General features: G+C 35.9%; 2 protein-coding genes across 2 annotated transcripts; one reads left to right on the forward strand and one right to left on the reverse strand.

The window, feature by feature from the left end:
* Positions 1 to 10,226: 10,226 nt before the first annotated feature.
* On the reverse strand, positions 10,227 to 22,482 carry LOC126817555 (uncharacterized). The gene is made up of 9 exons (XM_050544617.2): positions 21,013 to 22,482; positions 20,633 to 20,692; positions 18,928 to 18,980; positions 18,014 to 18,158; positions 17,346 to 17,882; positions 14,271 to 14,388; positions 12,897 to 13,029; positions 11,138 to 11,252; positions 10,227 to 10,583 (listed from the first exon to the last, which is right to left on the reverse strand). The coding sequence occupies exons 1-9, from the start codon at positions 22,204 to 22,206 to the stop codon at positions 10,368 to 10,370; spliced, it is 2,571 nt and encodes an 856-aa protein (XP_050400574.1). The 5' UTR covers positions 22,207 to 22,482; the 3' UTR covers positions 10,227 to 10,367.
* A 241-nt stretch (positions 22,483 to 22,723) lies between these two features.
* Positions 22,724 to 24,881, forward strand: LOC126818366 (elongation factor Tu). The gene has a single exon (XM_050545756.1). It carries the CDS (start codon positions 22,735 to 22,737, stop codon positions 24,163 to 24,165), a length of 1,431 nt encoding a protein of 476 aa, XP_050401713.1. The 5' UTR covers positions 22,724 to 22,734; the 3' UTR covers positions 24,166 to 24,881.
* The last annotated feature ends 664 nt before the right edge of the window (positions 24,882 to 25,545 follow it).

Consider the following 25,545-nt stretch of genomic DNA (forward strand, 5'->3'; position numbering starts at 1 on the left):
TTTTTCTCCATGAATACGTCTTATGGGATATTGTTTTTTTTTCACTGGATTTTGATAAAGATATATAAAATGAACAAACATATCATTAGCGGCCACGAGCAATGCCACCACGAACACACGGACAACGTCTCCCGCTGCCATAACCACGTGCGGATTGCAATACCTTTGTTTTCACCATCACTTTCACTTTCATCCCCAAGGACCATATCATTATCAATATAGTCAGTCAATAGATCATCACGTTCGGGACTTAGGAATTGCCTACGTCTTTTACGATCCAGCAGGCCAGGCTGACAAGCATTATTATCACATCAGAATTATCGTCAGAATCTACTGGAGACACAGGGCTACCGTGTTCACATTTGGCTTGTTCATTATGCACAGGAGACATAGCCATAGGCGTAACGTCGCGCAACAAATCACACACTTTAAACTACCAATCACTGTCCTGGCTACTATCATTATCAAGTAACTGGAAACGAATTATGTGCATCACCCGTCTCGAAATTCTCCACACTGTCTTGGTCAGCAAAGACGTCATTCACGTTGTCACTATGCACTCCGCAATTTTACGGTTTGCCGCTTTGAAACACGTGGAAATATGTTCTAGTGTATAGAAAATACAATAGATGGCACTTGCAGATACGGTGTTAATTTTAGCGAGGGCTGTACTGAGTACCCGGTAATTTTCAGTGCGAAATCGGATAAACTTGAGAGAAAAAAAGCTTCAGACTTTGAAATTATGATAAAACAATTTTACTCTGTGATTCTCCAAAGGCGTCGTCATGGGCAACGCCGTTGGTAATCCGGGAATTTGAAAGTAGTTTCAATGGAGGACTTCTGAAACTTGAGTAAATTATTGATACATATTTTGTTTCGAAAACTTATCGGTAACTCATGAAACTTAAATGCCCGTATCTCAATCAATTTTTAAGCTACAGACCACAAATTTTGCACAGTTTCTATTTTTTGCATGTACAATAACATATATTTTTTTCACAGATTTTTTTGAGGGGGTCGATTTCCCATATTATTTCTGAAAATTGATCCACTTGACATGGAATGACCCTTGTAATAAGGTTTTTACGGTTACCGAATTCAATAGTTGGTTCAAAACTTTATTTCAGATAAGATTGTCACCCACCAATTTTTGCGTAAGCTCGAAACACCAGGACAAATTACATAAAACATTTTTACGATCAGTTTTATAAAAACAGGGAGAGAACCCCACCAGACCCCAATAGAACGGGAACCCCTCGCGAGACCAAGTTCAGGGTACCTCGGTTCCCTAGTGTCTCTTGCTTGTAAAAAACTGTACTACTGTGGCATCACGAGGGCCTGTCGTGAAATTACAGAAATAAACCTGTGGTAACTTATATAACGGCCTTGATGCTACCGGGGACAGACCGGTGGTCGAGGATATCTAACCCATGATGTACCCTGTAGTTCGGATAGAGTCTCTAAACCATGATGTACCCCGTAGTTCAGACCGAGTCTCTAAACCATGATGCATCCTGTAATTCGGATAGAGTCCCTCTAAACAATCATGTACCCTGTAGTTCGGATATAGTCTCTAATCCATAATCTACCCTGTAGTTCGATGTACCCTGTAGTTCAGATAGAGTCTCTAATCCGTAATCTACCCTGTAGTCTCTAAAACATGATGTACTCTGTAGTTCAGATAGAGTTTCTAAACCAGGTTTACAATGCAGTTAGGATAAACCATAGTTTTGTAAATAGGAGGTCGTGAAATGACATAGTTTCTCTTAAATGAATATATTGTGAACGCGCTTAAAATATCTGGCTGCAAGAGATTTGGTGTAGAATATTCTAGGCACACACTGTTTACCACCAATGACAATATACTTTATTCAGCTTGACGCAAGACTTAAAATGAATAGATATAGTTCGTTTAGCTTGAATGTAGATATTATTTAACCATGTTGCATATATAGGACCTTTCGGTTGAATAATATCATAAAAGTATCGTATTTCATAGATTTACGTATTTGTCGACATTAAGGTGTACTTGTTCTATTGTTCCATTTAGCCTATAAATTTTCTTGTTTCACTTGACTAAACAAAACATTTTCTAAGAATGTAGGCTTTTATAGATTGAACAAAAAGCCAATAAATGTAGAGATGTGTGGAACATGCTTGAGGCGATTTGTTACAAATCTTAGTCACGATTATATGTTTGATACTGGTTGAGCATCAGAACAACATGATTCATTTCATTGGAAATGGGGCGCAAATACCCAAACGAGTTGGACAAACTCTAAACCAACTGCGTCCCCTTATCACGGGGCCCCTGCAATGTCCTGTCTACCTGTGGAATAACACATATATTATTTGTATCTGTTAAATTTGAGCGGTTTATATATTATACAAATTAATATTATTATTTTTTATTACCCCAAACAAATTGCAAAAGAAACCAGGAAGTTTCGGAGAGCGATATCTCGTATCACATGTCACTGATGGAAAATATGCCCGAAACACGTCACCTTTTATTTAAATTACACTGATTTTACACTGAATTAAAGTTACACTGATTTTAACACTCGGCAAACCTCGGCAGATTCCGTTACTCTACATTTAGTCTCGGGTGTATGACGGTAAGTGATATGTACCTACGCCTATACAATTGCGATACGGCACCGGTTTACTTGTTAGGAAAATTTGCCGCTTTTAAAAAGAAGTTATCAAAATTGCGTCGTTCGAAGCGTGTAGAATTTTCAGTGCATAGTTGTCCTTGTTTGAAGAAAATCGAAGCGTGTAGAATTTTCTGTCCAAATTGTTATCCTTGTTTGAAGAAAATCGAATAAACTTGAAAGAAAAACAGCTTCAGACTTTGAAATATTTGTATGATAAAACATTCTTCAAAGGCGTCGTCATGGGCAACGCCGTTGGTAATCCGGGAACTTGAAAGTAGTTCCAATGGCGTACTTCGTGATACAGCCGAGGTTTGGAATCTACTGAGGTTTGCCGAGTGCTAGATGAAGGGTACTGGGATCTGCTGAGGTTTGCCGAGTGCCCCACTCACACAATGAAAATAAAATATTTGTTTGCTTTTTTTAAATTCTGCAATCTATCTTATATCTTAAGCAAGGCCGGTTGTAGAAAATAAGGGGCCCGATTTGGTCAAATATGCCAAAAACAGGCACTGATCTTAAAAATACATTATGCAAGAGCAAAATCAGCCTATTGCAGGTCTTTCTTTAGGCCTGAAATGTTATCTAAATTATTAATTAGTCATTAACTTATCCAGACCATAATCAACTCTCGATGTCATCGCTAGCATGCGATGTTTATTGGATTAGGTTCCGATCTGCTGCTCGACTTCCATTCATGATTAAATCAAGAAATGGATAATCGAGACTATGTTTTTTATCGTACCGACTTTAGTAATGATGATCGAGGCTAGACCGAAAATTAAATCGCTAAAATCTCGATTCAGAGTGGATCAATTCCATATACATTATCTAGTTTTTAACTATTATAGTGAGAACTGACAGCTCTTTATCTAATCACCCATAATGTATCTTTAAATAGGCCTAAAGTCAGTTTGCCAGGCAACAAAATATATGCCCACAGCAGATAAATCGTCTGAGCGGTCGGCACGGGTTGTCGCATATTTATTCTTTTGTAGGTAATTGGAGGCATTTACAAGACAATTTCATACAGATGAGATTATAATTTTCGTCATTTAAAGGTTCACAAGGTTCTACAAACTGAAACAAGGGCCTTAGCTCTGGAAGAAATGTACATAAATTGTTGAAATTCGACAAGGGTTTTTCGTTTTACTAATTTGAAAAATGCATATATATTTCATACAGATCAGATGATAACTTTCGTTGTTAGAGCGTTCACAAGGTGCAACAAAGTGAAACAAGAGCCATAACTCCAGAAGAAATTATATAGGATTTTTCATCTCCCTAATGTAAATGACATTATATATCAATTTTAAAACAATCTGATTATAAATGTAGGCAGTATAGTATTCCCAAGGAATTGTGGCCGACGGCAATATACGACCACATTTCCATGTGGGCGTATAAAAATGATATTCAGAGATTTTTATTCACACCCTTCAATTTCATTTTAATAACAAGTTACACGTAGGGGGTCACACTGATCAGCAGTGAATTTTCGCTAGGCCGCTACAATCACATCGATGCGACTTAATTAGTCCCAAATATTAACTTTTTTCTTCCGTCAAATTAAATTCTAAAACATTTTTTTCATTTATTAGAAAAATAAATAAAGACGTTTGAATTATTTGTAGGTAAAAATCATTTCCTATTTAGTGTAAATGGATATTAAAATAAGTAAAATTCACCATTTAGCCCATATCAGTAACGTCTTATGTAAACAATGCACGCGCTATTGAGTCAATGATTGACGCAGTGTGATGTGACGTCACGTGTCGAAACAGTCATCTGTTACAGAGATATTAGAAGATCTCTGTGAAACAGATTGGTAGGGGGTCTTTAGCAGTGGGGGGGGGGGAGGAACTGGGGAAAACAACGACGGTGGATAGGCTGGGAATCGAGACTATGCCACTTGACTTAATGACAGACCATTCAACCATCAAACAGAAGTATAATCACAATTGGATGGATAGAATATTTTCACTCAAGATATATTATGAATTGACTCAAATCTGATTAAAACTAGACATCAATATAATATAGAAACCATACAAATTATAACTGTCAAATCTATGTTTAAGCTTTAGTAACTGTAATGCCAACATCTGCTGCCAAGATATTTTCATAGCATGTGTTACATTATATTGATTCTTGCATTGTAATATAGCCTTTGTGAAGCTAAAAATTATTAATATATCTCAATACTGTAAATATGTATTCTGTGGTGTGATAGTTTGGTGGTCGAACCTAAGGAAAGAAAAGGAAATGTATGAAGTGTAATCTAGCACCAGCACGATAAATATATTTGTTTTTGTTTTTTTGGGTTTTGTGGGGGGGGGGGGGGTAGACTAACACAATATTTTTTCTATATATGGTCACATGTATGCATAGGCCTACCTAGGCAGAGCAAGTGCTCTGGAAGTAATTATCAGCTTCTTAAGCTAGTATATTGATTTAAAGGACAACATTGGTGTCAGTCATTATCACATATGTGATAGAACTGGTTAAAAACGTTCCAAATATGATTTTAACACAGAGATCATTGCTACGATAGATGCGTAATGAAGGTTTCAACAATCAGAAGTGACAAACGCAAAAGAAAACACGAGTTATCCCTCTATATAACTGATTGAAGTGGCGAGTGATAACCGATACACGGGCGAATTTCTGCAAGAGATGAATAGAGAACAAGCTAAAAAAAAAAACGTGATTTTTCGACAATCACGAGCCATAATTCAGTAAGTAATGGTCTTCTGAAATGTGCCAATATCGAAAGGAACTGAGATCTTTGGGATATAAACATATAACATTTTAAGTTTTATCAAAATCGGACATAAATTGTGACCTCTAACCTTCGTATTACATACTCTTACAGTATTTGTGTACAAGGAACGGCCATTTTGTTGGGCGGTTTCGTTTTGATTTTCCAATCAGATAAATATTATGACCTCAGGGGCCATTATCCACGAAGTTATGTTCTGATGTGTGTGAATATTGAAAGGACAGAGATCTTTGGGATATAAACATATATTTTGAGTTTCATCAAAATCGGATAAACCTTGGGATTACATACTTTACACTATTTGCGTTTAAGGAGCGGTCATTTTGTTGGGAAACTTCGGTCCGATTTTTAAGAATTTCGATCTCAACCATCATCGGCGTGTAACGATGATACATTTAATCGATTTAAAAACTGGATAAAAAAAATTGTGACCTCTAGAAGGTCAACAAGCTTAAATCGCGATTATTTCGTACAATCAGGGACAGGGGGGTGGATGGCCGAATGGTTAGCACGTACGCGCTGTATCATAAGGCTTGTGATTGAGTCAACTGGCGTGGTTTCGAATCCCTGGTTGTACATGACAAGGAGTAGGTTCGCCTGTCCAACCTCGTGGGTTTTCTCCGGGTCCTCCGGTTTCCTCCCCCTGCTATATATATATATATATAGACCCCTGCGCAACCGAAGTATTGAAATAAAAGTAAACCATATTTTAGTCCCAAAATGACCTAGTTTGTGTTGAGTGGACGTAAACCCCACCTTTCTCTCTCTCTCTCTCTCTCTCTCTCACACACACATTTTTTTTTTCTTTTAAGTGAATGTAAATAAACAAGTATCTACAAATTGAAAAATTATTTTGCAGTTTTAAGTCCTATCAAAGTTGTGACCGCTAACGTGATTTTTCGTACAACCAGGGGCCATAATCCACGAAGTTACGGTCCGATAAATGCCAAATTTCAAGTTTCGTTGAAATCGGATAACCAGCGGTTGTGAGGCAAGATACGCCAACATTTTGCAAGAGATGGATAGAGAACAAGCTAAAAAACAAATGCGATTTTTTCAATAATCTGGAGCCATTAATCCAGGAAGTTACGGTCCGATATGTATATATATCGAACGGAAACGGATATAAACATACATTGTATATGGGTCATTCCATGTCAAGTGGACCAAATTTCGGAAATTTGGGAACATGACCCCCTCCAAAAATATTATAAAAAATATATGTTTTATATTTAGGCTAACAAATCCAAAATTATACCCCTCTATAATATAGGTCGAAAACTCGCTGAGATATGGCCATTTGAAATTAGGTTACTGAAACGGATCATAAATTCTGTAATGTGTTTTTTAGGTTTTCGGGTGCTTTAAACTCACATTTCTAATCGGAGTAGAACTCTCTAACTTTGTAACCTGACAACTTTTGGTTTAGATTACGAATTTAACATCAAACACAATGTGCGATTCACACAGTTCGTGCCACAAGGTGGCAAAATGTGGAACAAATGAACTATTCACTTTTTTTTCAGGATTTCCACAGCCTCTGGCAAAGTCACTATTTTATACACAACCTCGATAATTGGCATAGTTATTATCAGTTTGTCTTTTATCGATTTACAAAAGATTCTGAGTCGATGGGATATATACTTTTCCAAACATTCAGTCTCGAAATTCAATGCACACTAAAAACGTACCTTCAATTTTGTCCATGTAGGACAGAGGTTGAAAATTCTGAAAAAGATTGATAACGAAACTTTAATTACCCTACTATAACATACATTAAAGTCCGTCTTGTGTATTTGTTGGCTTATATTTTTAATTGGCACTTGAAATCTGGGCGGTGATGAAGTTTTAATGGCTATTATCAAAATTGTTGACTTTTCACACTGATTTTAAAATAACTGCTAAATGACCAATACTCCTCAAACGTGTTTCTTTAGAGTGACTTTTTGCGTAGATTACAAATATGTAATCATTTTGGATGTACATTGTATTGTTCTAATTTTATTTTGCTTTCAAAACCTTTGAGTTATAAACATGTATTTCACAACCAGATCATAATTGTCACCTCTAGAGGGTCCACAACCTTGATATACCATATGTTTACGCTATTTGCGTACGAGGGGCGGCCATTTTTTCCAGCAGTTTTGGCTCAATTTTCACGAAATTCTAACGCAATCGCCATTAAGGTGTAACGGTGATATATTCGAACGTTTTTTTTAATTTGGATAATAATTGTGACCTCTTGAAGGACCGCAAGCTAAAAACGTGATTTGTCATACTATCCGGGGCCATAATTCAGGAAGTTACGAACCGATGTGCGCGAATATCGACAGGAACCAAGATCTTTGGGTTACAAACATGCATTTCAAGTTTTCACCAATAATCAGATGAAAATTGTGACATCTAGAGTTTCCACAAGCTAAAAACGTGATTTTTCGTACAATCAGAGGCCATAATCCATGAAGTTATGGTCCGAAAGGAACCGAGATCTTTTGGAGACATCTAGATTGTCCAAAAGCTAAAAACGTGATTTTTCGTACAATCAGAGGCAATAATCCATGAAGTTATGGTCCGAAACGAACCGAGATCTTTTGGAGATAGATCTATATTTTAAGTTTCGTCAAAATTGGCTAAAAATTGTGACCTGTAGAATGTCCACAAATAATTGTGAACGGACATGGGCGATGACACTATACGTCCACATGGAAATGTGGGTGTATAAAAACAGTTTACAAACCAGTTCGTTTTTATAAAGGTAGATAACCATATTCATGTCCATTTACTGATTGATTTATGTAAATGTATAAATTTCTTATTCATTTATATTTAATTATATTATCAAAACCTGTAGTATGTTTCGCTGATTTGAAATGTGTATTACATCTACAGTGTATATGTTTGACCTTTGTTATTATTACTATTCGTTCTTTGAAATGTTTCATTCTTTTCTCTGTTTATTATTATTGAACTTATATTTGGCAATTTGATTCTCAATAAAACTCCTGAACCTACATATATATATATATAAACATCTGTCTGGTCTTCATTTATATATTATATAATAATTGCAATTTGTTAATAAATACGCATTTAGCATAATTTGGACGCCTCTCATTTAGCCTACCTGCTGGCTAATTCCTAACCTTGTCTCTTGAAGGGGAGCCTTTGTGTTTTGATTACTTTACCCGTTGAGAATTACTTCCCTTTGCCAACACCTTTTTCATTTAACGATTTATGGGATTGGTCGATAAAAATAGCACAATCATCAAGGGCAGATAAATAGAAAATTGCCCCCCCTCCCCGATTAACGCAGGGGGTAGGGGAGTAGAATGGAATGAAACCACTGTGGATACCATACAATCAAGGGCCATAATTCAGGAAATTACCATCCGATATGTGCAAACATGGAAAAGAACTAAGATCTTTGGGTTATAAACATGCGTTTCAAGTTTCATCAAAATCAGATGAAAATTGTGACCTGGTGATTTTTCGTACAATCAGGGGCCATAATCCATGAAGTTTCAATATCGAAAGGAACCAAGATCTTTTTGAGATAAACCTGTATTTCAAGTTTCGCCAAAATCAGATAAGAATTGTGACCTGTAGAGTGTCCACAAACAAATTGTGGACAGACAGGGGCGACGGCAATATACGTCCACATGAAAATGTGGGCGTATAAAAAATATGTTGCAGTCCATTCCAGAGATAACGTTAATCAATAATTGAAATGATCAACCAAAATTGATCAAGTCGTTCGAAAAGAGGTGTGTGGAAGTTGTCATTGATATACCTTGATCTGCCATACTTTGACACTATTTGCTTACAAAGAGCGTCCATTTTGTCCGGCAGTTTTGGTCCAATTTTCACCAAATTCGAAATCAAACATCATTATGGTGTATTAGTGATATATTTGAACGTTTCATTAAATCAGATAGAAATTGTGTCCTCCAGAGGGACCACAAGCTAAGAAAGTGATTTTATGTAAAATCAGGGGCCATAATCCATGAAGTTACAGTCCGATACATACCAATTTCTAAAGGAACCAAGATCTTTGGGAGATAGACATATTTCAAGTTTCGTCGAAATCGGATAAAATGTGGGTGTATAAAATATGTGACCTGTAGAGTGTCCACAAACAAAATGTGAACAGACAGGGGCGACAACAATATACGTCCACAGGAAAATGTGGGTGTATAAAAACTGTAGACATGGTTGGGTTCAGAATGCTTCCAGCAAAGGGGTGTAATTCCAAGACGGACGGTTGCAGAATGCTGAATATCAATAGGTTTGGCCCTCCCAAAAACCCAATGTTTCACACCAAGGTTGAAAAAAAAAAAAAAATATAAAACAGAGATGAGATTATTAAGGTGATCCTTAATAAATGAGATAGGGTTTAACGTCCTGCTTTTCTGCTTCATATTGGCTAATGAAGACAGGCATATGTCATGCAGTGTGATATGAGGGAAATTTTGCCCAGGCAGTGGTGGTGCATTCTACTTGAGTTCCAACTGTCAAAGGTTCTTTTACGTCACATGTCAACAGTACATGTGACCTCGATATTTTGTGGCTCATCCTGACGACTAGATGCTGTTCCTTAACACTCAAATAATTATTTTATATTCAGCATTATTGTTTAACCTCAAATGTAGAAAAACTCTTTATAATTTGTATCCTTCTTTTGAATTTATTCCAACTTTCAAATAATGTCAATTTTTTTTTATTATTTAACTACTTGTATTCAGATAAATCTAAATAAATGGTTGGCAAAATTAAAAGGGAATTAGTTGGCATTTAGTGAAAAATACAATTTATTATTCATGCAAACAGTAATATATATCAAAGTTCTTTTTTTTTTTTTACATGAAAATCTAAGGCAACACAAATAAAATAAGTTGTGTGGCCTAATAAATTTCAAAACTAAAGAGACAGCTCTATGTATGTCTCAGTTTAGTCTTCTTTTTACTATTCATATCTTTAACTTTCTGGGCATGTTTAGATATAGTTTTTCCCATGTTGCTATATTTCTGGGCATCTCCTCTGTTCATCTTTATTTTATCACGACAGCCTTGTCCACCTTCCCAATGACAGCCAGCGCTCTTTGTCATCAGTTGAGTACAACCTTTACAAGGCTTCTCCACAGAATATATCTGAAAGGAGAAAAGTTTGAAGAGGATTAAAGAATCTTATTGATACTAAATATCTACTGAACTGAGTCAGGTTCAACATATACTGTTAATGTAGTATGTACCATCAAACGATCTAGCTGTCTTGAAAACAAAGTCCATACTAAAATTGTGTTCAAAATTACAAAAAAAAATTACAAAAAAAATATAAAATAAAAAACCCAACAGTACTTGTCAACATATAACGGTGATCATTGCTAGTTGTATTCCCCCAATAGGTAGCTAGCATTTGATATACTTCTATTATAAGCAATGGAATGCTTACAATTATATACAATTTCAAACTAAATTTGCTGGAAATCACTAATCAGTTAACCACATACAAGAAAGCAGCGGTGATATCTACAAGACCGTAATCCTGAATGTATATTCTGATACGTTTCAGCACTAACCAAATAAACACATCACATCAACATAATTTTACACTATAATTGACCTAAATCCAAAAGGTTTTGTTTCTTTTAAGAATTTGATCAAATCGAAATCTATTGAAGGTGTATTATTATTGTAAACCTTACCTGTTCTGTACAACAATAACCACAAATCATTCTATTAGCATACTTCATCTCATGATCAATTTCATTCTCATTGTGACATATATCACATGGATAGGTCTTTCCACAACATGGAAATCTACAAAATATAAATAGAATCATAAACTACATATATATTTTATATATATATTTATTTTATGATCAGTAGTGGAATACAGCGTTTTATCAGTGAAATAAAAGTGTTATTCCACTGGCTAGTTGTTTTTACCTAAAATGATTGTAAAATCATAAAATAAATAGAACATTTGTCGTTTTGTCGTGAATAACATATTTTATTTCATCTCTAAGCAAGAAAACATTTATATTTTCACTCATGCTACGCATTCGTGAAAATATAAGTTTTCTTGCTTCTCGATGAAATAAAATATGTTATTCACTCTAAAACGACAAATATCCTCTATATATATACCATAAAGAAAACAAGCCAACAGTGAGGCTGATATCCCCCGCCGAAATCCCAAAATAAATAGATGACACATATTAATTAATCGCATATTTATTTTTTTCAAAAGTATCGAGCAATCAAACTACACACTAAGTTTCATCACTCTCTATCAGACAGAATCAAGATTACTTTGTCCCAAAGCATTGACCAATGAAATTGATTAGCTCTGCTTAGCTTTATCATGAAATGTTAATCATTGAAATCAGTCAAGACATTCACCTAATGAACATCAACATCAGTTTAAACATTCTACCCGAATTAAAAGCAGAGTTTTTATGTTTCAAAGTCTTGACCAATCAAATTGTTTATCGCTCCTTAGCCCAGGCAGAAAATTCGCACAATCGAACTTAGCCAAGGTAATGATATAATGAATCTATATTCAGAATTCCATCGCTCTCACTTCATTATAACCAAAGTTATCGTGCCCCTAAAGCATCAACCAATCAGATTGCTTATCTCTGTCTACCGTAAGCAGAAAATGCTCATCTTTGAACTCCATCAAGGCATTTACCTAATAAACACCTACAACAAGTTTGAACATTCTAGCTCAATTAGAAGGAGAGTTATTGTTTCCCAAAATCTTGGCCAATCAAATTGCTTATCGCTCTACTTACTCTGAGCAGAAAATGCTCATTATCGAACTTCGACAGGGTATTGATGTAATGAAACTATAAACCAAGTTTCATCACTCTCACTTAATTAGAACTAAAGTTATCGTGTCCCAAAGCATCAACCAATCAAATTGCTTATCTCCGCTTACCCTAAGCGGAAAATGCTCATCTTCGAACTCCATCAAGGCATTGGCCTAATAAACACCTACACCAAGTTTGAACATTCTAGCTCAATTAGAAAGAGAGTTATTGTGTCCCAAAAAGTGTGACGGACAGACAGACGGACGGACGAACCCATTATAATAGTCCCCTGCTTTCTTCGAAAGGCGGGGGACAAAAAGTAATGACAGTAAATTGAAGATAATAATTTTATAAAATTTTTAGTCCATAACAGATTTGAACTTGCCACATAGGGTTCAACGTCCACTCAACACAAAGTTCATTTCGGACCAACTTATGGTGCAAATTTATTTCAATAATTTTCCTCTACGTAGGGAACTTTAGCAGTGGGAGGAAACCGGAAGACACGGAAAGAATCCTCAGTTTTAGGCAGGTGACCCTACACCATTAAACAAATATTTACTTGTTCAACAAACCGTATAATAGTTGTTTATCTTAAAAATTTCCCCATCATATTAGATATTGATAGTATCAGAACACAAAATACCTGAGCCATCTGTAACTTTTTTTATAATGTTTACAAGCTCCATTTGCAGGTAGTGGTTTACCTTCTTGTATAGCTGGATTTTTGATTATACGATTTGCTTTCTTCACACCAACTTTGTGTATTTGACCAGAATCTAAAATATATTCAAATAGAAAATTTAAAACCCCGTTCATTTGCCTTTTTCTGGTATCTAATTTAATCCACATACTCAAATTGATTATTTAACATTAAAAAAAAAAAGAAAAAAAAAAATAGGCTTAGATTCAATAGGATTAAAAGATTTTAGCTAAGACTTATAGGTGGTGATGGCTGTTTATATGTGTTATTGATGATAAGGCCTTATATTTACAGCAAAATGGGTTGGGTTGATTTTGCAGATGAGTTAGGAGTCTGAAAAAAATATGTGCCCTAACTTAAAGATACATTATGGGAGATTTTAATAGAGAGTTGGCCATTCTTGCTATAACAGTTCAAAAATAGATGATGAAAGAAGAATATATTGAAAATTTCAGTCAAATTACTTTATTCTGAACAAAGTTATCACCATTGTAATTTTTGACTAGAAATAGGAGTCAAATCCCTCTTCACCGTCTACGAGAATGCAGGCCGTTTGCTTGACAGGCGTTAACTCCACCTACATAATCTCGATTATCAAGTAACGTTTTCAATTCGTATCACATTTATTTTTACTACAAATTAAAAATAGGACTTTTATTATATAGATAAGAAGCGAAAGTTTTAAAGGAATGGACCAAATCAATGAGGCATAATTATAGCCGACTTCTTCAATCTTGTTAGCCTGCGTGTACTCCCGAAGCAGACAAATTGAAATCGGAAACATTGATCCAATGGGGCTGCATGGGCTGCAATTCAACTGGGGTGATGTTAGCTGCGATGTTTATCAATTTCCATAACTTTTCTGTAAATGCAAGTGATAAAAGAGCGTATAATACCGACATCAAAACTCTCATTTTAACCACAAATAAACATAATATCAAGGCCGTATATATCGAACAATCAAATTGACCGACATATGCGGCCTCGCTCAACAGCGGCCTCGCTTTGTACACTCTATCATTCAGCCTCGATCTAAAATTTCCCGGAGTATGACGTCAACGTAACGGTTAATCTCAGCTTACGACGCCATTTAAAAATTTAATCAATCAATGAAATCCTGTTTAAATCCAAGCCATCCGTGGGTCTACAGAGTTGATTTTGTGCTTGTTGTGTAAATAAAGATCTAATTTATAATTTCTATGACATCTGAAGCCTAAATAAAGACTTGCAATAATCAGATTTATGTTTAAAACATTTGATAGATGGGATAATAAAAGCCAATATTGTCAAGTGTCAATAGGAATTTATAAAACTTACTTGGAGTCTCAATTTCTGCTTGCTGTAATTCAAAAAATCTTACAGCATCCACAGCTATGCGCAACTTCTCATGGCAAGATCTACAGTTAATATCATGAACTTGACCACTACAAAAGGCCTGAAATAATAAATAACAAAACATGAAATTGATAGAGCTCTTCCATCTTGAAGGTGTATCTCGACCTACTATTAATGTCACATTTCTTATAAATTTTGTTTGGTTAAGGTCAGTATGTCCTGATGTACACAGTACAAAATTAATATATAGATTAGAGAGCTAGAATAGTAGTAGTTAGTACGCACTTGCAGTCAGAATCAGTGCCGGATTTAGATGAGAGGCCATTCCATCCTCACGAATAAAGGAAGATGAATGTGTCTTTTAACAAGAGCATCGCTAACGCAGCAATATACGTCCACATTCCTGTTTTGTTTGATATGGTCCAGTTTGCATTGAGGGTCTGTGAAATAAAACTGGGTTGTAGGACTGCTATCAGTTTAACACTTCGTTCACATTAACAGAACACAATTTTTATTTTAAAACAATCGATGTCTTTATTCCAAAAGCATGACGTTTCGAATAGGTATGCAAAGTTTCAAAAGGATCTGTTAAGAATTGCGGTCTGTAGGCAAAACACAAGACACACAAACATTAGGCGTGGCTCTGTCCCAAGGGGTCGAGCATGCACCAAAAATAATAATAGAGGTCGGCCTTAGGATTAAGGAATAAGTATAAAAAGTAGCCTTAGGCTATAAGGAATAAGTATAAAAAAGTTTTCAAGATGATCGATTAAGAAATGCGGTCCGCAAGTGACACACAGACATAAAAAAAGAAAATGGGCGTAGCTCTGCCCCTGGGGGTTGGGTATTCACCACAAATAATAGGGATGTTCCTTAGGATAGAAGGAATATGTATGCTAGGTTTCAAGGTGATACGATAAGAAATGCGATCATCGTTAGGGTATAAGCAATTCATATGAAATTTTTTCAAGACGATTGATTAAGAATTGTGGCCTGTAGGTGACACACAGACATAAAAAGAAAAGAAAATGGGCGTGGTTCTGTCCCTAGGGGTAAAAAAACCAATATGGATCATCGTTAGGGTATCAATTCATATGAAAAAATTTCAAGACGATTGATTAAACATTGTGGCCTGTAGGCGACACACAGACATAAAAAAGAAAATGGGCGTGGCTTTGCCCCTGGGGGTTGGGCATGCAACCAAAACGATAGGGATGTTCCTTAGGGTACACAGAATAAGTATGCAAAGTTTCAAGATGATACGTTAAGAAATGTGGCCTGTAGACGACAAACAAACAAATACAAAAACTGGGCGTGGCTCTGCCCCGGGGAGGCGAGCATGCACCAAAAACAATAGGGGTCATCCTTAGGGTATAAGGAATAAGTATGTAAAGTTGATACGTTAAGAAATGCGGTCTGTAGATGACAAACAAATAAATAAATATAAGGAATGGGCGTGGTTCTGCCCCTGGGGGTCGGGCATGCACCAAAAACAATAGGGATCATACTTAGGGTATAAGCAATTCATATGAAAAATTTTCAAGACGATTGATTAAGAATTGTGGCCTATAAGCGACACACAGACATAAAAAGAAAAGAAAATGGGCGTGGCTCTGCCCCTGGGGTCGGGCATGCACCCCAAACGATAGGGATGTTCCTTGGGGTACAAAGAATAAGTATGCATAGTTTCAAGATGATACGTTAAGAAATGCGGTCTGTAGATGACAAACAAATAAATAAATATAAGGAATGGGCGTGGCTCTGCCCCTGGGGGTCGGGCATGCACCAAAAACAATAGGGATCTTCCTTGGGGTATAAGGAATAAGTATACCAAGTTTGAAGAAAATCCAGTAAGAATTGCGCCCTGTAGGCGACACAAAGACACACGAAAAGAAAATGGGAAATGGGCGTGGCTCTGCCCCTGGGGGTTGGGCATGTACCCCAAACGATAGGGATGTTCCTTAGGGTACAAAGAATGTGTATGCAAGATTATAAGTTAAGAAATGTGGCCTGTAGACGACAAACAAACAAATACTAGAAATGGGCGTGGCTCTGCCCCTGGGGGTCGGGCATGCACCAAAAACAATAGGGATCTTCCTTGGGGTATAAGGAATAAGTATACCAAGTTTGAAGAAAATCCAGTAAGAATTGCGCCCTGTAGGCGACACAAAGACACACGAAAAGAAAATGGGCGTGGCTCTGCCCCTGGGGGTTGGGCATGCACCCCAAACGATAGGGATGTTCCTTAGGGTACAAAGAATGTGTATGCAAAGTTTCAAGATTATTAGTTAAGAAATGTGGCCTGTAGACGACAAACAAACAAATACTAGAAATGGGCGTGGCTCTGCCCCGGGGGGTCGGGCATGCACCAAAAACAATAGGGATCTTCCTTGGGGTATAAGGAATAAGTATACCAAGTTTGAAGAAAATCCATGAAGAATTGCGCCCTGTAGGCGAACCACAGACACACACACACACACACATACATACACACACACACACACACACAGACAGGGGCGACGGCATAATACGTTCACATTATGAATGTGGACGTATAAAAATAATTGTAACATGTACGGGAAATCTTCCTTTGTTCTTTTTGTTGAATAAGCAGATTGTTTTCCCTCTAGTAGAATGGGTGAAGCTTAACCGTGCAATAACTAGACATGTTCAATGTTATTGCACACTTTTGCTGGTTTACACTAGTTTTAGTAGAAATCATATAGAGAAGTGGACTGGGTTTTCTGTGCAATAACAACAAGCATGTTGAGCAGGTGTCAATGTTACAAGTCATTTATAGCACGCTTCATTCGCTAACAGGTTTAACCAGTGGCCGAGGTGTTAAACCTGTTTACTCATGAAAGCCGTGCTATAAATATAACTTGACCAAAGCCAAGGATGATAACGGATGTTTAAGAAGACTAACAGTGTGTGTGTAAGAAAGGCTTGACAGGGTCTTGGTTCCTAGGCTTCAGTTTGCCAAGCCTATAGTCTATAGGTAAATCTAGCACTGGTGATGCGTTTCCAATGATTTTCAAAATAAATAATTCAACCTACTGATATTTTAGTTGTATTGTTGCAGTTCATACAACTAACAACAGGTGAAGACTCTGGAAGAATTAGATCAAATGGTGTACAGTTGTTTAGATCAAGATAACCAATAACTGAAGAGTATTGATGAGCTATAGCTGGTCGATAACGAGCTATCTGTGTAGTATTACATTTTGTACAGTCAAGTGAATTGATACGGTTGCAAGGTGTGCTAAACTCAGACTTTGTTTTGCATCGGATACATTGGATAGATAGATTTATTTTCTCGAAGATAAGGGTCCCACTCTGTTCCTTTAATTGAAGATTCTTGAAGGACACCTCTGTTCCTTTTCTTTCAACGTCAGCAAATGTTTGTTTAGTTTCTTTATCTTCATCCTCACTACTTTCATTTTCATCCTCATCTGTGTCATCCTGGCTGTTAATAACATCAGAGTCATTCTCATCATCAGCTGAATCAGGAGTAGCATGTTTAACATTAGACTGAAGCTGAGAAGCAGGTATGAATTCAAACCCTGCAGCCTTGGCAACCAGTTCCTTTTTAAACTGCAAAAGATAAAATTCACATAAGGCTAATTGTACTTAAAATGATAATACATTTACATAAATATTAATAATGTTTAATTATCCACTGCATGTACTAATACATGTTTGTTTTATATAAATAATATATTTACCTGACGTAATCCATTTGTCACTACACTCTCTAGATTTTTGTCCAGCCAATGCAAGAGAGGTCGAAACAAAAGCTCTAATTTATCAGTTTTTTCAAGGGTATCTGATTTCTCACTCAACCAATCGCAAATACTTTCTTGTACATATCTACAAAATAAAACAAAAATATCTGTGTGTTTTTGGTTGTGTTTATGTGTGTGTTCACTACATTTAGCCAAACAGAAAAAAATGGGATTTAATGCCCTACTTTTCTGTACTAACAGTGTGCTATGAGGAAAATTTTAGGCACTACAGCCTACTCTTATTTTGAAGCCAATCAATTAAACTTATAAATTTTAAAACAAGTTCATACATGTAATAACCATTTTGTTAACAAGTAATTTAATGGTACTATTTCATTCACTTTGTATTTGGTGTAGTGTTTAAAGATGAAATTCATACTTAATTCTTTATTGAAAATTTTGTCTTGAATGACTGGATGTCAAGAGAAGAAAACTCCACTTTGCAGAATGTATCATGGAAGTTATGCACCTTGCACAGAACAAAAGTGTGTTTAAAATAACTTCAGTTTGTATAGAAGAAATGTATTAGCCTTATCTATTTTATTTGGTGCAGTATTCAATAATGAAATTGACAATTAATGATTATAGCATTATAATAAATGCCAAAGCTACATGTACATCACTCATCAACACTAATAACAAAAAAAAAAGCATTCAACATGAAGCTCAATTTTAGAAGAAGATATTCCATTATAAATCTCAATATTTTTGTTAACTAATTCTCTACAAAGAAATAAAACAGATGAAAGCAATAATCTTTTCAAATTTAGATGGAAATCAGCACAAATACTAATAAAGGCAAAATCAGCTGTTGTTTTTTTGTCCTTGATATAATCCAAGATTTTTATACTAACCTTCGAACAGTTTCAGGCATATCTTGTTCAGTTGGCATATTAACCAAAAGGATCTGAAATAAAGACAATACTCTGGTAACAGTATACAATATTAATACTTTGATTTTAATGGCAATAAATTAAACATATTTTATGTATGTCTGAAATAAATAAAAAAATAGGTTGCCAGACAACGAAATATATGCCCACAGCAGCTAAAACACCCGGGCAGTCAACAAGAGTTATTGCATATTTTTACTTTTTTTGGTAATGAAACATTCATAATACATTAAAATCTGATTAAGAGTAACAACTCATTAAGTAATTATCAGAAAATCATTAGAATTTGTTTGGCTTTTATAAAGTTCTCCTCCATGCTAATGTTTAGTATACGATACATTTAATATCATGGATTTAGCTGTTCAAAGTATCAAATTGCATTGAAAATCAATAAACTTGTTCGTCTCAAGACCTTAAACTCTGTATCAATCTAAAGTCAATCGGATGATAACTTTAGCCTCTAGAGCATCCACAAGTTTTTTTAAAGTGATCAAGGGCCATAACTCTGGCAGTAATTATTGGAAATCGTTGAAAATCAATAGGCTTCTTCATCTCATGACCTTAAATACTGTGTATAACTCTAAAGTCAATCGGATATTAACTTTAGCCTCTAGAGAGTCCACAAGATATTTCAAAGTGATCAAGGGCCATAACTCTGGCAGCAATTATCAGAAATCGCTGAAAATCAATAGGATTCTTCGTCTCATGACCTTAAACACTGCGTATAAATTTAAAGTCAATCAGATATTAACTTTAGAATCTAGAGAGTCCACAAGATTTTTCAAAGTGATCAAGGGTCATAACTCTGGCAGTAATTATTGGAAATCGCTGGAAATCAATAGGCTTCTTCATCTCACTAATATCAACAACATATATCAATTTCAAAACAATCAGATAATAAATGTAGTCTGTAGAGTGTTCACAAGAAATTGAGGACGACAGCCGGATGTACGGACGGCGGCGACGGCAATATACGACCACATTTCCAATGTGGGCGTATAAAAAGATGACATCTAGAGCGTCCACAAATTTTTTTGGAGTGATCAAGGGTCATAACTCTGGCAGTAATTATCGGAATTTGCTGAAAATCAATAGGCCTCTTTGTATCATGACCTTAAGCAATGTGTATAAAATTAAAGTCAATCGGATATTAACTTTGACCTCTAGACCGTCCACAAGATTTTTTGAAGTGATCAAGGGCCATAACTCTGGCAATTATTATCGGATATCATTGAAAATCAATAGGCTTCTTCGTCTCATGACCTTAAACACTGTGTATAAATTTAAAGTCAATCAGATATTAACTTTAGAATCTAGAGCGTCCACAAGATTTTTCAAAGTGATCAAGGGTCATAACTCTGGCAGTAATTATTGGAAATCGCTGAAAATCAATAGGATTCTTCATCTCACTAATATCAACAACATATATCAATTTCAAAACAATCAGATAATAAATGTAGTCTGTAGAGTGTTCACAAGAAATTGAGGACGACAGCCGGACGTACGGACGGCGGCGACGGCAATATACGACCACATTTCCAATGTGGGCGTATAAAAAGATGACATGCTTTATCAAATATATAAATGTAAATTACATATATATGTACATGTATATGCATAAACTTGGGGTATGAAATACTGATGTTAAGAAACTTAGAAAATGTACCTCTTTTGGATATTCTTCTGTAATGCTCACCATTAAAACAAAATTTTTCACATCAAAAGGCTAAAAAAAAAAAGAGCACTGGTATGTAAAATTCAAACATATCTGTACATGTATGTTTTTATTTGATGAAATTAATAAAAACCGAAATGATTGACTCAAGGCTAATAATATAAATACAGGATTAGATATTTAAAAATCGCTGCACAACAGCAGTACAAAAACAGACATTAGATTTAGATGAGGTGGTTTATTCATCTTTATAACATTTCGAGTTATATGACACACAATCAAAGATCTACTGGCCTGTTCAGCTCAGGTTCTCTTTTAAGGGAGTGTTCCACCCCCCCCCCATTCCTATACCGGTATAATAGATTACTAACCCAATCAGGATCACTAGGAGTAAAGCAAAAACTGGCAACAAATTTTTTGTAATTCTCTTCAACAATAGTCAGTTTATCATTCGGAAATCTCTTCTTCATCTGCTCTATCTCTGTCTTTCTCATACCATTCAATTCCTCTTGGGATGCAGCTGATCTCTTTGGAAGTAAAACTCTCTTAACTGGTAGAACAGGAAGGCGCTGTGATCTTGAAACTTTGCTGACCTTTGGATTAGTAGTTGGTACAGCTTCCATCTTCTTCTCATCCACACCAACAGTATTAGTATTACTGATTGAGTTGTGTACATCATTTAAGCTTATCCCATCCACTGGATCCTCAACATTTTCCATCAAGTCTTTTGGATGAAATAACCTGCAGCGATGTCCCCATCTACAATACCCAGAAGTGAAATAAGGACATATTCTTTTCCTAGTGACAGAGGGCTTAATTCTATCTTCCCTTGCTTCTGTGTCTTCATTTTTGGTCGTAATTCTATCTTCCCTTGCTTCTGTGTCTTCATTTTTGGTCGTAGGCCTAGGTTCAGCCTCTTCTATAGCTTTCTTCTTCTGAACATAAAAGTGCAAGTACTTGCAACTTTTTCCAAATTTGCAATGACCATACTTGGCAAAAAAAGTACATATTTGTTTCTCACTTTTTCCATCCTTTGGGGTCCCATCCTGATCAATTAAACCATCACCAGAAGCTATAATTGTATTCTTCTTAGATTTGTTCTCCTTGGCAGCCTCGGCTTTCACTCTCCTTTGCTCCTTTCCATCTGTCTTGGGATCTCTTGATTCTGGATGGTAATATCGACAATTAGTGCCATAGCCACAATAACCTTTTTTAACATAGAAATCACAGATATCTGTTTGAGAAGATTCTGGAATCTCTCCCGTGATTTGATTGTCGTAGTAGTAGTTTACTGCTCCATCTTGGTTAGATTGTGCTGAATTTGCAGACAGATTAAAAAACGGGCCTGGTAAAAGATTACTTGAATCGGTTGCTGTATTTAAAATTTCATTTTTATCTGAATTTAGCGAATTTGTAAAATTGGAATTAAACACTTGCGAATGAACGAATCGACAATGTTTACCAAACTTGCATTTTTTACCACTGATGTAAAATTTGCAAGGTTTTTCAGTCATTACTTGTAAAACACAACCTCTTTCTGATCTCCTGTCTAGATAATTGTTCATACAATAATACTTTTCAACAAGAATTATTGCTTGTTTTCTGTTCAACAGTTTGAGTTTAGACTTAGACTAGAGCTTGAAATACAAGTTGAAAAATAACTGTGACTTCAAGGTGCAAACAAAAGAAACACAATAAAATAAATAGTCAAGTTCTCCCAGTATGGGCAACTGAAGTTTGGGGAAAGAGCAAGAAGTTATATAGTTCAAAATATTTCACAATTCACTGCAACCAGTTATCGCCTGGCTTGTGGTGGTGCAATAATACGCCTTACAACTCTGTTGTAGTCTGTTTCATATAACATTACACGAAAAATAAACCCTATAGAAATACACAACTAAAATATTTTCTACAGCATAAAATGGTATGATTGGCATTAATTGTTTTTCATGGGTTCATAGTGTAGTTTCGCAGATATTGTTTGGAGTTTCCAAGCATTAGTTTAAGAAATTCTTTTGCAGTAGCTTCACAGAAATTAATACGCAGAAACTGAGGTCCAAGGTCACAACGCGATGACCTTGAACCCAGTGAAAATGGCTGCTTCCATGCAGTATAACATGTTTGTGAGGGGATTAGTTTGTGCCCTTTCAAGAACTGCTGATGTCTTACACAGACTAAATTTTTCCAATAAAGTAATACTTAGTAGACATTCATTGGGATTGTTTTCTTCGTCCGCGGTAAAAGAAGAAGTTGACAAAAAACCGCATTGCAACGTTGGAACTATTGGACATGTCGATCATGGCAAGACAACTTTGACAGCAGCGATTACGAAAGTTTTGTCCGAGAAGGGTTTAACAAACTTTGTAAACTATGATCAAATAGATAAAGCACCAGAAGAAAAACGTCGAGGAATAACCATTAATGCTGCACACGTGCAATATGAATCCCGGTTAAGACATTATGCACACACTGATTGCCCTGGCCACATTGATTTTGTGAAAAATATGATTACTGGCACTTCTCAGATGGATGGTGCCATTCTTGTTGTTGCTGCTACAGATGGGTGTATGCCACAAACCAGAGAACATTTACTCTTAGCTAGGCAAATAGGAATAAAACGTGTGGTTGTATTTGTAAACAAAGCTGATATTGTTGATGACGAATTGGTAGAATTGGTTGAGTTAGAGGTTAGAGACTTGCTTACAGAATATGGTTTTGATGGCAATGAAGCCCCCATAATATCTGGATCCGCATTGGAAGCCTTGAATGGTAGTCATGATAAAAATGGATCAATATCTATTATGAAGTTGATAGAAACTATTGATGATTATATTCCTACTCCTACAAGAGACATAACTGCACCATTTTTGATGCCTATTGAAGGTTCCGTAAATATTACTGGTCGAGGCTCTGTTTGTATAGGTACCTTATTACAAGGTACTATAAACAAGGGACAGGAAGCAATGATAATGGGGTTTGGAACAGAAATCAAAACTGCAGTTTCAGACATGCAAATTTTCAAGAAATCTGTGCCCCAGTGTTTTGCAGGGGATCATTTGGGTGCTTTGTGTAGGGGGATTAAGAGTGACTTTATTGAAAGAGGTATGTTTTTATGTCAGACAGAAAGTTTCAAACAATGGGATACTTTTGAAGCTCATATCTATGTTTTAACAAAAGCGGAAGGAGGAAGAACTAAACCTTTACTACACAAGTATATCCAACAGATGTTTAATAAAACATGGAATATTTCATGTTGTATATTACTGCCTGAAGATAAACCAATGATTATGCCAGGTGATACAGCTACAGTGACCATATTACTCCGTAAACCTATGATATTAGTAGAAGGACAACGTTTTACTGTTCGTGAAAATGATATAACAGCTTTAACAGGTGTAATCATAAAAACTCTACCATCTTTGGACCTAAAACTGAAAGGCTTTAACATGGAGATTCAGAAAACTTATAGAATTGAGAGTAATGCAAGGCTTGTTTTAAACAAACGAGCCAGAAATAAAAAGTAGACAGGCAGAAAGTTGATGTACCCATAGAAGAATTATGATTTTGTTAGTGTAATTTTTATATCCAAGGTGTTTCAGTAGACTTTGAGCAGCCTGATGTCCTTTTGTCAATATGATTTTTTCAGCCATTGAGGCCATATTGATTGTACTTCATTTAGTTAAAGCTGATATGTGTTTACCTATACATTAAAACTTTGTTAACACTTCAGAGTAGCAAATGTCCGTTTGTCTGACATTCACATTTTTAAATAGAATGATAGAGTCTTCTGTACCTTGTCAACAAGATTCTCTGTGTTAGTCCTGTAGTGGCTGCAATTATGAGTCTTGTTGACCTTGCATTCAAAGGAGCTAAATCACTATTCTTTGGCACCTAGAAATGGAAACAAATGGGTCGCAACGCATGTAATGTAATAATGTAATATGAAAACTGATTTACATTGTATCGTTTCTTTTTTTACTGTAATTTCAGTCTACTCCGATAGCCTTTCCCTTGTGGGATATGTTTAGCCTCGTTCATCCAGTCACTTCATTACAAATGGTGCTTCAAAGCATTCTGGCACACTGTGTCTTAAAGATTGGTTAGATAATAACATTATTGTTGATTTAAACTGACAAATAAGTCGTGTTTGCAATGCTACTGAATTAAATATTTGGCTACAGGACTTTCTAAGCATTGTGGATAGAATTTGATTTCAAGCATTAAAGTGCAATGAAAAGTTTGTGTCAGCTTTTGACATTTTGTGATGATACGTTACTGCTTTCTCTTCAGGAAACTTACCTGTGTTATTATGGTGTGGGTTTTTCCTATTGTCTACAGTGTCTAGTACTCTTCCCAGGGTGTTACCCACAATAACTAAAATATTTTAAGAATGCAACCCCTTCTTTGTCCAAGAGATCTAGAATTGGTACCAGGCATTTATCAATGAAATTGCTGTACCTCCTTAAAATATTTTAGTTTAATTGTCCCCTGCCTTTTAGGCACCTGTCCATCTGTCCAAACTTTTGGAGCACAATAACTCTGCTTCTAATTGAGGTAAACTGTTCAAAAATAGTGTTTGACTTTGTTGCATAGAAATGATTTCAGAATTGTTATAATTTTCATCTTAGATTCTCTATCTGACTTCAATTCTAGTATGTTTGGCTTTAATTCATAGGGGGTCACGGTGGCTAAGTGGGTAAGACGCTGGCTCGCTAGTCTGGAGGTTCGGTGTTCGATCCCTGCATTTGCCGAGAAAGTTCATCCAGATTTTCTGGCGTGGTTCCGCCGTGTCAATGATGCAGGACGGAGGACCTGACAAGGACAGCTGTCTAGTCGTTTGGATGGGATGAAAAACCGAAGTCCCGTGTACACATTGGCCTGCACATAAAAGATCCCTTGACAGT

The sequence above is a fragment of the Patella vulgata genome, chromosome 4 (genome assembly GCF_932274485.2).
Source record: "Patella vulgata chromosome 4, xgPatVulg1.2, whole genome shotgun sequence".
Classification (NCBI taxonomy): domain Eukaryota; kingdom Metazoa; phylum Mollusca; class Gastropoda; family Patellidae; genus Patella; species Patella vulgata.

Excerpts from the sequence above, each read along its gene's own strand:
- LOC126817555 (XM_050544617.2), bottom strand. The coding sequence starts at position 22,206 with ATGAACAATTATCTAGACAGGAGATCAGAAAGAGGTTGTGTTTTACAA. Across the intron at positions 18,159-18,927 it reads ATGCCTGAAACTGTTCGAAG|ATATGTACAAGAAAGTATTT; the intron begins GTTAGTATAAAA and ends TTTATTTTGTAG. Across the intron at positions 10,584-11,137 it reads GTTATTGTTGTACAGAACAG|ATATATTCTGTGGAGAAGCC; the intron begins GTAAGGTTTACA and ends TTCTCCTTTCAG.
- LOC126818366 (XM_050545756.1), top strand. The coding sequence starts at position 22,735 with ATGGCTGCTTCCATGCAGTATAACATGTTTGTGAGGGGATTAGTTTGT.